The sequence below is a fragment of the Sus scrofa genome, chromosome 11, assembly GCF_000003025.6.
Source record: "Sus scrofa isolate TJ Tabasco breed Duroc chromosome 11, Sscrofa11.1, whole genome shotgun sequence".
Classification (NCBI taxonomy): domain Eukaryota; kingdom Metazoa; phylum Chordata; class Mammalia; order Artiodactyla; family Suidae; genus Sus; species Sus scrofa.
This window is the reverse complement of record NC_010453.5, coordinates 11,215,295-11,229,537: the sequence shown is the minus strand read 5'-3', so window position 1 is coordinate 11,229,537 and position 14,243 is coordinate 11,215,295. Positions and strand designations below refer to the sequence as shown.

Genomic DNA, 14,243 nt, shown 5'->3' with positions numbered 1-14,243 from the left:
TTTGAAAAGAATAGAGAAAACTACCGCATAGAGATTACACAACTTCCTAATTTGTTCATGGAATTCTTACCTATACCTAAATTAGTGATTTAGGGGGAAAGATGACTAAGACTCCTAACATCCCTGCCAAAAAGAAAGACTAGAAATGCCTCTCTATATAGGGTCCCTATGGTCCATGAAAAAAAAAAAAATGCAAAAAAGCATTTCTTACGATAAATCACCCTCCTAAATAAAACCATACAAAATTACAAAGATGCCATGGTTTTTTTTATTTTACATAAGGACTACTCTTTCTCAAAAGTCTATCTAATGAATTAACTCAAACTTCTAAACATAGTGGAGTTCTATTACAAAATCAGGACTACTCTTTCTCAAACATCTAATTAACTCAGACTTGTAAACACAGAGGGGTTCTATTACAAAATCAGAAAATTATCATTCCAAAATATTAATATACAACTATCCATATAATGTTAATTTCACTTCAACTTTAACAAGTGAAAAGTCAAATGCATTTGCTAACAAAATATTTTTAATTTATACCTAAAACCCAATGCAATAGCAATACTACATCTTTTAAAAAAATCTTTAAAAATAAGTATATTTGACATGGTGGACTTAATAGTAAATAGTCGGCCATCTTCGAAGAGGTACATTTTCAAACATAATTTAACAAACTTACCAGTAACTAAAATGCATCGGATTGCTGCAGGGCTCACAATAAACTTGCAAAATTCTGTGTACTGCCATACAAAATTTCTCTCCATTCTTGCCTATTTCCAACTCCCCTAGATACAAAGGCAAATATAAAGGATACTTCAGCCCATTCCTATATCTCCTACATACCACTTCCTGTCTAGACACATCAGTTCATCTGCAGAGGATCTAAATATATAGGATAAACCAAAAATCAAGTATCTGTGTCAGCCAAAACTGGTATACACAACATAGAACATTCTCTTGAAAAGTATAGCAATACCTAGAAACATATTTTCACAGGAAAATTTTACTGGATAGACAAAAAAGTATTTAAATTTTATCTCAAAGTAAAATTGCTAAACTTTTCAATAGACAGTACTGTAATATATGTTTGGCAAGTAGCAATTCTACTCTAGGAATGGAAAAGGGTTTTTAATCCTGTCTCCTTTTAAGGAACATGATGCTATTAATCTATCTGTAGGGTTACTTCTTCAAATAATTACTATCTTCTGATTCTTAATAAGCTTCAATTAAATTAGGAAATAATATTTAAATATCATGCTAATAAAGGGTTAGGACTTAAGAAAAATGAAGGAAGTAATATAACAATACTTCTAATGACTTAGCATATTTATTTTCTTGCTAGAGCTTTCTGGTCCATGTTATTAAAGAATTATCACAAAGTTCTTGGCCCACAAATACCTGGTAATATTAAATAACTATCTATGAACATGACTCATGTTTGTTCCTAATGAAAAAATATGTACTGTATTTAGAATCCATTAAAATTTATGGAAATATAGATTTTGACTTGATTTTCTCTATTTCAATGTTCAATATTTTTAAAAAAGTAACTAACGTAGATAACTCATGTAATGTGATCCCAAAAGTTTTGTTATCTTTGAGTATTTTATTATTTAAAGACATAATTTATCATAAAGATAGAACTAATTTAAAACTAAAATGATTAAGATACAACCTAAGTTCAGTTCAAAGGCAGTTGTTACAGTACTGGCTTTTCAGGGTTTTTCTGTACTGAAATAATCAAAGCACCTCAGCTAGATGGGCTATTTAAATGTATTAAGAATAACGAAATTAATAATGTAAAAATTAAAGATCCCCTCTAAAATTCAACACATCTCTCACATAAAGGTGTTTTTAATCCCTTTAGAAACACTACAGGCAAAAAAAAAAAAAAAAAAATTTTTTTTAGAATAAATTCTCAGGTAGATTAAGTTCCAATAAGTTTTAAAGTACCAGTAAAAGGGGAAAAACCTTTTGACTTTTTCATAAAGTCTCATCTCTTAGGAAGCCTAATTTAGTATGAAGAAATACTGATATCTTGCAAAAGATGACCAAAATATGTAAAATATCTAATACCATAATTTCTATGCTAGTTCTTTCACTATAAAATTCCTCAAAGATGAGAGTGATCATAGCAGGAATAAAACTGTAAAAGAAATCAACTCAAGTCCATACCCAAGATAATTTCACACGACGTAAGTAATTTCCAGTAACACACACACAAAAAATCTCACAATAAATTAGAAGAGTTAAATTCCTTCACAGTTCAAGTTAGAAAAGTCCAAACCAAAAGTTTCTAACTCCAGGTACATTTGTCAGTCACTTTTAGACAATGTATTCCTGAATATGATATCTCAAAAGACCACTGCCTAACTGCCTACCTAGGCAATAAACCCTAATACAAGAAACTGTCACATTCATCAGTTCAGACATCAAGTGGAGATACATGCCGAAATAAGTAAAACACATTCATCTGCAGAGTCAAATAAGAAAAACAGTGAAATGCAGTACAATAAAAATGTGAGGACAGATGAAATACACTGGGTAGCACATGAAATCACTAAGCCTCCCTTAGCCATGAAATCGCTCCTCAGTAACCTCTGCCTTTTCTTTCAGCCTGATAAGGAGACAAGCAGCCTCATAATTGAATGGCTACCACTGTCATAGCTATTTAAGAACATTCTTCAAAGGCCCTCTTAAAAGTTAGGCTGTTACACTTTTTAACCTTCCTTCATCTGGTAACAGATTTTAATCTTTACGTCTCATCAGCCTACTTTATTTCTGACAAAATACATTATAGCAAAAAATCAGACATTTATAAAATTTGAGTGAAATACGTCTTATGATGAAGTTTAAAAATTCGTACATGTAAAGGAATTAATTCCAGACCTCTTATAGTATTAGTATATAATAATTAGGAGTAGTTCCATAGTTTGACAACCAAACAGCCTTTTGATCAGCTTTATTCATAATTCTCTTTACATAACCAATACATATTTATTAAAAGCCTCCAACGTAAAAGAAGTAATTCTCAAAGCCTACTAGTTTAAAAGTTAACCCCAACCAACAAACACTCGCTTACAATGCTCTAAATGTCCTAGGCCCTTTAAAAAGCTTTCTGGAAGTGGCAGCACCACTATAGTAACCATGTAAAATCTACTGATAAATGAGTACTTTACAAATTTAATGATATAACTGCTTGAGGCCTAAGAAGTTCAAAGTTTCAAAGAACAAACAGGTTATAATGACAAATAGGTTATCTTAACTATATATGTATACTCAAGAACAAAACATGCATAGCAGAGAGGCCAGCCAGTCCCCGGGTGCTGGCTCTACTTTCAGTCAAGCCCCAGACTATTTCATAGAAGCAAGATTAAAAGTATAACCTATAAGTGACGAAGGTGCCAAATAAATAAGTATTAAAATAGGTAGCTACACCATAGAAAAATGAAATATTTACTTGATACTTAGGCTTTACCTATGTCAAGGAAATTTCTATCCTTTTCATAATGAATTTCATTTAAAAATGATCATGCAATAAAACCAACTTCTTTATTTCATTTGTATTTGTGTGTGTATAATTCTGGAAATGTTAGATATTTAGATTTGTATAAACCCACTATAGTCAAGATACAGATGAGGTCCACCACACACACACACACACACACACACACACACACACTCATTTATCCTATCCATTCACACTTTTTTAATTTTCAATTTTATTTACATTCATTTTAATTTTTAGTTTTTGATTGAAGTATAGTAGATTTACAATGCTATGTTAGTTTCAGGTATACAGAAAACTGATTCGGTTATACACATACATACATCTGTTCTTTCTTAGATACGTTCCCATTTAAGTTACTACAGAATACTGAGTAGAGCTCCTTTTGCTATTACAGTAGGTCCTTGTTGATTATCTGTTTTATATACAGTACATCTCTTTATACTTTTACAGTCACACTCTCCCAACAGCCAAAACAAACTTGGGTAAATACCTCTCTCTCATATGGATGTATTTTTGACTTTTTGAGTATGTCATAGAGATAGAATCATATAGTAGTTAATTTTCTTAATAAGTCCTCCTTGACCTCAAAAAGTTGTCTCTGAAATTCTCCAAGTAGCTGCATATGTCAAGAGTTTTTCTTTTAATTTCTGAATAGTACTCCATTATGTGAATAGACTACTAGAGTTTGGACACATTTGAGTTGTATCTAGTTTACAGCAACTGTGAATAGGATTACTACAAACATTCACATAAATGTATGAACATTTGTAATTCATATCTCACAAACCCAAACCCAAAAGGAAAAAGGCTGAATTATATAAGTGTATGCCTAATTTTATGACAAACTGCCAGAACTGTACCACCTGGCAATCCTACCAGTAACATGTTCTAGTTGCTCCTCATCCTTGCCAGTACTTTACACCGTGAATATTTTTAATTTGGCCATTCTAATAAGTGTGTACTTGCATCTCATAATGTTTAAAGTATATTGCTTAATGATGAACGTCTTTTCACGTGATATTCTGACATCCTTATACCCACTTTTGAAAAATGTCTGCTCAAGGCTTTTGACCATTTTTAAAAACTGGATTTTATGCTTTCTTACTACCAAGAGAGTTTTAAATATACTCTTGATATAAATCATTTGTCAAATCAGTTATTTTCTACATGTACCATAAATCTGTATCATGTCTTTTTATGTCTTTGCAGAATAAAAGGTTTTAACTTTGATGAAGCCAATGTCAAATTTATCAAATTTTTCTTTTAAGCAGAAGACTTCTAGCGTCATGTCTAAAATGGCTTTGCCTAGCCTAGATCACAAAGATTCTCTCCTATGTTTTCTTCTGAAAGTTCTATAGCTTTATATTTTACATTTACAGTTGCTATTTGAGTTAATTTTTAATAAGGTATGAGAGGTTGAGGTTTATTTTTAGCATAAAAATTGCTGATGAAATCAATGTCCTAAATAAAATTATGATATAATGTGTTCACGTATAAGAAGACTCAACATAGTAAAAATGTCATTAAATTGATCTATAGATTTCACACAATAGCAGAGAAAATTGTGGCTGAATTTGTTGATATGGACAAAGTCTATGAACTTTATTTGGAAAGACAAAGTAACCTGGATAGCTAAAATGATTCTGAAAAAAATGGAGTTGGAGGAATTATACTTACCTGACTTTAAGACAATATAAAGCTACAATAAAGAAGATGGCATGGTATTAGCCAAGTGACAGACACATGTTATCAGTGGAAAAGAGTCCAGAAATAGCCACATACAAATATCGACAACTGATTTTTGACAAAAGTGAAAAAGCAATGTAAGGGTAGAAAAACAGTTCTATGCATCAGTAATTTATACATTTCAGGATACAGATCCAGTACAGGTCTCGAAAATATATAAATTTTTGAAAGTATTTTAAAGGTATTTTTAATTTGGTTTCTTACTATACATTGCTAATACAGAAACATAATTTTTGTGTGAGAATCTTGTATCTTGCAAAATTTCTAAACTTGTGCTAGAGTTCTGTGTGCTAATTTCTTAAAAATGTTTTAAATAGACAACCATGTAATGTATGAAAAGGGACAGTTCTATTTTTTCCTTTCCAATCTGTATGACTTTAGTTTCTTTATCTTGCCTTATTACATTGGCCAGGACCTCTGATTTGGATCAGATCCATGCACATATAGCTCAGGGATGAATTCATACATAATTCTACAGTTACCTTCCCAAGTTCTTTCCTTTCTGTGATTTCTCTGATAACTTTCAGTTCTGGGGTCCTCTTTATGAGTTTTGCTGTCAAAAGGTTAGGCCTTCAGTTTATTCACTCTGCTGTGCACTTCAACAATTCTACCCACATCCAGGGCAAACCAAAAATAAGAAAGATAAAACAAAGCAATGAAAAGATTCCTGGTTCTGAACTTAAGGAGCCACCAGTTCATTCTACCAAATAAAAACCTGAACAGACTGAAAAACTGATAATTCTTCTAAGAGAAGGGAGAACAAGGGAAAACCAATACCCTCAAGATTGGAGAGATGGATAAGAAACTACAGGGAGTCATTAGTTATCAGAGCAGAGACGCCCAAGTGGTGAGTTCCATGCAAACCAGTGCATAGGTAGAAAAACTTGACCTATAATTGATGAATTGCTGAAAGCTCAGTGTTTATACAGCTCCCACAGTCTCAGAGAGGCCCCCACATTTATTACAAGATTTATTCTGGAAACTCAACAAGGTTCCTGTAGTACATATCAGAAGAAAATTCTCTCAGGCTTCCAGAAAGTGAAGGGAAAGGAACCATTTTTAAATACACCAGAGCACTCTATTCTTAATAGGGCCTGCCCTCAGGAGAAATGAGTTAACCAAGCATAGCCTGCTGAGATATTATGAAAGCCTAACTCACCTAAGAAGGCAAAGTCCAACTGCTGCTAGCTCTAGTCATCTTTTCCTACAAAAGTGGGTTGAATAGAACCAAAAAACACTCGTGAAGCCCACAGTCCAGAGGCACAGGATCACCAAAAGACTAAGATGTAATCACAGGACTACAGGATGCCTCCTCTCCCGGATGCTTCATCACCACATTACTAAGGGACAACTTACAGCACTTCCTTTAACCAGGTGCATCATGTCTGACTATCAAGAAAAAATTACAAGGCACCCCAAAATGCAAAAATTATCTTTGAAAAGACAATGAAAGAATAAAATCCAGACATGGTTGGAATGTTGTAAGTAACAGACAAGAAATTTAAAACTATGATTAATATGCTAAGGGTTCTAATGAATAAAATAGACAGCATGAGAAAATAAATGGACAACATAAGCAAAGAGATGGAAATCTTTATAAAGAAAGGAAAAGAAAGGCTAGCAATAAACATTGTCACAGAAATGAAGAATGCCTTTGATGGGCTTATTAGTAATAAACTGGACAAGGCTGAGGAAAAATCACTTCACCTAGAGAAGATATCAACAGACTCCCCAAAAACCCAAAACCAGAGAGAACAAAGATTAAAAAGAGAACAAAGAAAATTCCCGAAGGAAGCCAGAAGGAAGAAAACAATCTTACCTATAGCAGGAAAAAGATAAGAATTATATCCAACTTCTCCTCAGAAACCATGCAAGCAAGAATAGAATGGAGTGAAACATTTAAACATTGAGAGGAAAAAAAAAATCAACCTCACATTCTGTACCCTGCAAAATTATTCTTCAAAAGTGAAGGAGAAATAAAGACTTTCTCAAACAAAATTTGAGTAAATGTGTTTCAAATAGACATGCCTTACAAAAAAACAAGCAAACATCAAATAAAAACCTATCAAAAATGCTAAAAGAAATCCTTTAAGAGAAGGAAAATAATATAGATCAGAAACACAGATCTACATACAGGAAGAAGACTAAAGAAGGAACAGTGAAGAGAGTGCCTTTCATACAAAATCAGCCTTTTCCAGAATGGCGAACACGGTTTGACTGTGTTCCTAGCTGGTTAAGTTCACTAAAAGCCTCTAGGTTACACAAATTTGGCAACTCAGTGGCTCTATAAGCCTAAATATACCAGAAGCCTATTTGGGAAAAAGGCAATGGTTGCTTTCTTGTGGAATCCACCATTGGCTACTGATCTTTCAGTGAGAGGCAAACAATTTGCAAGTAGGAAGCTAGAAGCCTCTCGTCTGTGCCATTTGCAATCTTGTTATCATGAGGGTATCAGCCGAGCTAGCTAGGGGCTGCAATTCCACTATAGTGAAGAGAGCACCTTTTCACACCACATCAGCCTTTTCCAGCATGGAGAACACATTTTGAGTGTGTTCCAAACTACTTAAGCCCACTGCAAGCATCTAGTGCACATACAGCATTTGGCAGCAGAGCGGTTCTATATATCCCATGTGAATAAAAGGCAAAGTTTGCTTTCCTGTGGAAACCACCAGGTTTCTTATTCTAAGTGTAATACAATTGCAAGTAGGTAGATAGAAACCTCTGATTTTTGCCATTTCTGATCTTGCTATATTTCGGGTATTGGCCTAGCTAGCTATAGGCTGCATTTCCACTATGGGCTGCATTTCCACTATAGTGAATAGAGCACCTTTTCATACCACATCAGCCTTTTCCAGCATGGAGAACACATTTTGAGGCTGGTGTGCTTTCACTGAGTGTAATACACTTGTAAGTAGGGAGCTAGAAGCCTCTTGTTGTGTGCCATTTGTGAGCTTCCTATCTTGCAGTTATCTGCCTAGCCAGCATTTCCACTATAGTGAAGAGAGGGCCTTTACTCTTACTTTCCTGTGGAAATCACTATTGGGGCTGGTGTTCTTTCACTGAGTGTGATATACTTTGCAAGCAGCGAGTTAGAAGTCCCTTGTTTGTGTCTTTTGTAAAACTGCTGTCATGCAGGTATCTTCGTAGCAGGCTATGCACTATTTTAAGCTCACAGCAAGCATCTAGAACACACACAGCATTTGATGGCTATGCAGCTCTATAAGCCCTGTTATACCTGAGGCCTTTGTGGAAAAAAAGCAAGGGTTGGTTTCCTGTGGATACCCCCACTGGGGCTGATGTTCTTTCACTGAGTGTAATACATTTTGCAAGTAGGAAGCTAGAAAACTCTTGTTTTGTGACATTCATAAGATTATTATACTCAGTGAAAGAACACCAGCCCCAATGGTGGTTTCCACAGGATATTAACCCTTGCCTTTTTCCCAGCTTTAGATGATGATAAAAAAGAATCAACCTTCTGGGAGTTCCCACTGTGGCTCAGTGGACAATGAACCCAACTAATACCCATGAGGATGCAGGTTGGATCACTGGCCTCACTCAATGTGTTAAGGATCTGGCATTGCTGTGAGCTGTGGTGCAGGCTGGCAGCTGCAGGTCCAATTCGACCCTGGCTTGGGAATTGCCATACGCCACAGCATATGACCCTAAAAAGCAAAAAAAAAAAAAAAAAAAAAAGGAATCAATTTTCCAAGAAGACGTAACAATACTGAAGGGTGTACATCTAACAACACAGCATCAAGCTATGCAAATCAAAAACCTCTACAATTTTAAGGAGAAGTAGATGAAATCATTATCATAGTGGGAGATTTCAATACCCACTCTTAGAAATGGACAAGTACAGGTGTTAGAAAATCAATTAAGACATAGCTGAACTCAACAAGAGTAACAAACTGCTGGAGATAATTGATATTTTTATATTACTTCATCTAATCACAGCAGAATAAACATTCCTCTCAAATGCACATGGAACATTCTCTAAAATGGACCACATTCTGGGCCATCAAATATATCTAACAAATTTAAAATAATGGAAATTACTCAATGTCTACTCTCAGATTACAATGGAATTAACTAAAAATAAATAACAGAAAGATAACTGGAAAATCCCATAATGTGAACATTAAACAGTGCACTTCTAAATAACATGTGTCAAAGAAGAAATCTTAAAGAGATATTAAAAATTTTTGAATGAAATTAAAATGAAAACACAACGTATCAAAATTGTGGAATAAAATGAAAGCAATGATTACTGGAAAATTTATATAAGTGAATGCTGTGATACTGTTGAATACTGTTTTGTATTGAACTGGTTGATCCCACTATTCTGTCCAGTTGCAGGAGAGCAATACTAAACAAATTGCCTTTCACCAAACATTTAATAAATATTTAATGACAAATGAACAGATATTTAATAAATGATTTCAAGAAGTGTTCATGGCGGAGTTCCCGTCGTGGCGCAGTGGTTAACGAATCCGACTAGGAACCATGAGGTTGCGGGTTCGGTCCCTGCCCTTGCTCAGTGGGTTAACGATCCGGCGTTGCCATGAGCTGTGGTGTAGGTTGCAGACGCGGCTCGGATCCCACGTTGCTGTGGCTCTGGCGTAGGCCGGTGGCTGCAGCTCCGATTGGACCCCTAGCCTGGGAACCTCCATATGCCGCAGGAGCGGCCCAAAGAAATAGCAAAAAGACAAAAAAAAAAAAAAAAAAAAAGAAGAAGTGTTCATGGCGTTGCCATGAGCTGTGGTGTAGGTTGCAGACATGGCTCGGATCCCGCATTGCTGTGGCTCTGGCATAGGCCAATGGCTACAGCTCCAATTCGACCCCTAGCCTGGGAACCTCCATATCCCGTGGGTTGGCCACCATTTCTGGTACAGAGCTCCTAAAACTCTTGAAATTTCATAAGAGATGAGAGCAATAAAATGTCTTTTGTCATGTTAATGAAGTGTCTGTTCAAGTCTTTAGCTCATTTTTTAAAACTGGATTTTATTCTTTGGAACTCACTTAGAATATGAGCACTAGCTGCCAACACAACCAAATGTACAATTAGAGGGTTGGAACTTTCAGTCCGACCCTCCCATGTACACCCACCTCCAGGGAGGGGAAAAGCGCTGTAGATTCAGTTTGATCACCAACAGTCAATGATTTAATCAATATGCCTCTACTATAAAAACAGAAATAGAGATCAGTGGAACACTATAAAAAGCCCAGAACTAAACCCATGCACCTATGGTCAACTAATTTATGACAAAGAAGGCAAGAACACACGATGGGAAAAGACAGTCCCTTCAATAAGTGGTGCTGGGAAAACTGGACAGTTACTTGTAAAAGAATGAAATTTGAACACTCCCTAATACCATACACAAAAATAAACTTAAAATGGATTAAAGACCTAAATATAAGACTAGATAGTATAAAATGCTTAGAGGAAAATATAAGACAAACACTATATGACATAAACCACAGCAGTATCTTCTCAGATCCACCTCCTAGACCATCAGACAATAAAAACTAAAATAAACAAATGGAACCTAATTAAACTTAGGAGTTTTTGCACAGCAAAGGAAACCCTCAACAAAATGAAAAGAAAAACCCACAGAATGGGAGAAAATATTTGCAAATGAAGCAACTGACAAGGGGTTAACCTCCAAAATATAGAAATACCTCCTGCAGCTCAATACCAAAAAACAAACAACCCCACCAAAAAATGGGCACAAGATCTATACAAACAGCTCTCCAAAGAAGACAAACAAATAGCCAAGAAACACATGACATGATGTTCAACATCACTAATCCTTAGAGAAATGCAAATCAAAACTACCTTACACCAGGCAGAATGGCCATCATCAAAAAGTTTACAAACAATAAACACTGGAGAGGGTGTAGAGAAAAGGGAACCTTCTTACACTATTGCTGGGAATGTTAATTGGCGCAACAGCTATGGAAAAGAGTATGGACATTACTCATTGCAGCACTATGTATAACAGCCAAGACATGGAAGCAATCTCAATATCCATCGACAGAGGAGTGGAAAAAGAATATTACTCAGCCATAAAAAGGAATGTAATAATGACATTTGCAGCAACATGGATGGACCTAGAAATTACTGTCCTAAGTGAAATTAATCAGATAGTGAGACACAAACATCATATGCTATCACTTATACGTGGGATCTAAAAAAAAAAGGATACAGTGAACTTCTTTGCAGAACAGAAGCTGACTCACAGACTTTGAAAAACTTATGATTACCAAAAGTGACAGGTTGGGGGAGGAAGGGCTGGGGGTTTGGGTCGGAAATGTAAAATTGGGTTGTGATGATGGCTGTACAACCTTAAGTATAATAAAATTCACTTAGCTAAAATATTATGCCTCTAATAAAGCACAGGGCTGGGAGAGCTTCCAGTCTATGAATACATGGAGGTACTGGAAAGGTAATGGAAGGCACGGGAAGGGTAGTGGAAGGACATGGAAACTCTGTACCCCTTCTGCATACCTTGCCTTAAGCATTTCTTCTACCTGACGTCCATCTGTACCATTTATCATATCCTTTTATAATATCTTAGTAATCCAGTAAGTAAAATGTTTGTCTAAATTCTGTGAGCCACTCTAGCAAAGTAATCAAATCTGAGGAGTGGATAGTGGGAATCTCTGAAGTACATATAACAACCTGGGCTTGCAAATCCAAGGAGGAGCTTATTACTGGACTTCCAGAAACAATTTGTAGTTAGTTGTTCAGAAGCCTAAGTGATAGCCTGGGCTTGCAACTAGCATCGGAAGGGGGCGGGGGCAGTCTTATGAGGGTTGAGTCCTTAACCTGTGGAATCTGATGCTGTGTCAGAATGAGGTTAAATGATAGGATACCCAGCTAGTGTCATAGAAAATTCCTTGGTGGTGTGAGGAGAAAACCACCCCTCCAAATATTGGAATTAAGCACTCAGACCTCTATAATGTATATATAGAAAAAATTCTAAAATTTTACCTTAGGAAAGTAGAAAAAGAAGGGTAGCCAAGATGCCCTTCGGTAGATGAATGAATAAACAAACTGTGGTGCATTCAGACAATGGATTATTTGGTGCCAAAAGAAATGAGCTACATCAGGCCATAAAAAGATATGGAGGTACTTTGACTGCATATTACTAAGCGAAAAAGGACAATCTAAAGGCCGCAGAGTGTGTAATTTCAACTATGTGACATTCTAGGAAAGGCAAAATTATTGAGACAATAAAAAGATCAGCAGTTGTCTGAGGGCAGTATAAAAGGGTAGAACACAAAGGATTTTCAGGGCAGTGAATATGTTTTTTATGATATTAAAATGATGAATATATGTCATTATACTTTTGTCCAAGTCTATAAAATGTACAACACCAAGAGTTAATAATTAACTACAGACTTTGGCTGAGGATGACCTATCAGTTTAGGTTCATTCTTGGTAAGAGAAATATATATATATACACACACATGTATATGTATATATATGTATGATTCTGGTAACTGATGTTGATAATAGGGGAAAGGGTTATATTTGTAAGGAGAGAAAGTATGTGAAAAATCTGGTTCTTTCCATTTTACTGTAAACCTAAAACTTAGAAAGTCTTCAAGAAAAATAAAAACTAACTTAAAGATTTAAAAATAAAAATAATGTCAAAAGCAATAGAAAATGTACAGAAAAGATAGTTACTAATTTTAATTTGGAGCAAGTTGAGTTAGAGATACTTCTCGCATAGTTTGGGTTTGTGAACCTAAACAGAAGGCAGCTAGAGAAAAAACTCTGGGAGTTGTCCACCTAGGTAATAAGACCATGAATCCAGAAACAAAATAAAGTAAAAGCTATAAAGTTACAATGTGAAATTAACTAGAATCTCACAAAAAAATTAATTAGAATCTCCTGATGATGCCTTATTAATTCCACCCGCTGTACATAATGGTCATCAGTATCCAGGAGAAAGAAAGGGAAGAAAGCATGAAAACTTGTGGAACTTATACCCAACTGCCACCAGAAATACTCTGGGCTTCTGAGAATGAACTGGGGATATTCAGTCATACGGCAATAATATTTGAGTTTTAGATCATATGAATATCATTAAAATAAAAATGAATGAAGTGTAAAGGCATAGAAAAGTTTAAAGAAATGCTATTTCATAAATAAAATAATACCTTCAGTTATAAAATATGATTAAAATATTGAAGGTTAAAGGATGGGGATATGCAAACTAGAGGAAAATTAAGGCAACAAATTCCATAAAGATGGAAGCTCGGTTGCCAAAATTCTTGCAACTAATAATTTGCAGTTACTCTTTTACCAGAAGATGTCTTTTTGTTTCTTTGTTTGTTTGTTTGAGGTCAAGATAAAACAGAAGCCTTACTCTATGGCAGGAAAAATTTACAGAGCAAAACTGTGTGTTGAAAACTGAAACAGGGAGTTCCCGTCATGGCTCAGTGGTTAACGAATTCGACAACCAATCATGAGGTTGTGGGTTCAATCCCTGGCCTGGCTCAGTGGGCTGAGGATCCAGTGTTGCCGTGAGCGGTGGTGTAGGTTGCAGACAAGGCTCAGATCCTGCGTTGCTGTGGCTTTGGCCTAGGCCAGCGGCTACCAGCTCCGATTCGACCCCTAGTCTGGGAACCTCTATATGCCGCGGGTATGGCCCTAGAAAAGACAAAAAAAAAAAGAAAACTGAAACAGAAAAAGTAATACAGCATTAAAAAGAGATTTCATTAAATTTAAAGGAAAGTTTTTCTGGAGGACTCACTGTAGAAAAGCAGTCAGTTATTATGAAAAAACATTAAAATGGACTAAAGGAAGAAGCTTTATTTGAAAAGTCAATGGATCTCAAGTTGTAAGTCTAAAAAGAAACAAAACGTCCTTTCTTGTTGAAAGCTGACAAACTCAGATGTACCATAAACATCATCTGTAAAGGATGCATGAAGTAAAGAGGACTTGCTCGACAAAGAAGAGAAGTCTGTTTGA

The 14,243-nt window shown here is 35.5% G+C and overlaps 1 protein-coding gene across 16 annotated transcripts in view; it reads right to left on the bottom strand.

Annotated features, from left to right (window-relative positions):
• Window positions 1-14,243, bottom strand: part of NBEA (neurobeachin) — a 637,779-nt gene that overhangs the window by 493,322 nt on the left and 130,214 nt on the right. The window contains exon 3 of one of the 16 annotated variants that reach the window (XM_021065207.1): window positions 683-788. The exons of the other annotated variants lie outside the window; for them this stretch is intronic. Within the exon in view, the coding sequence (XP_020920866.1) occupies window positions 683-788 (106 nt within the window). The remainder of the gene's footprint in view (window positions 1-682; window positions 789-14,243) is intronic. 16 annotated transcript variants of the gene reach the window in all.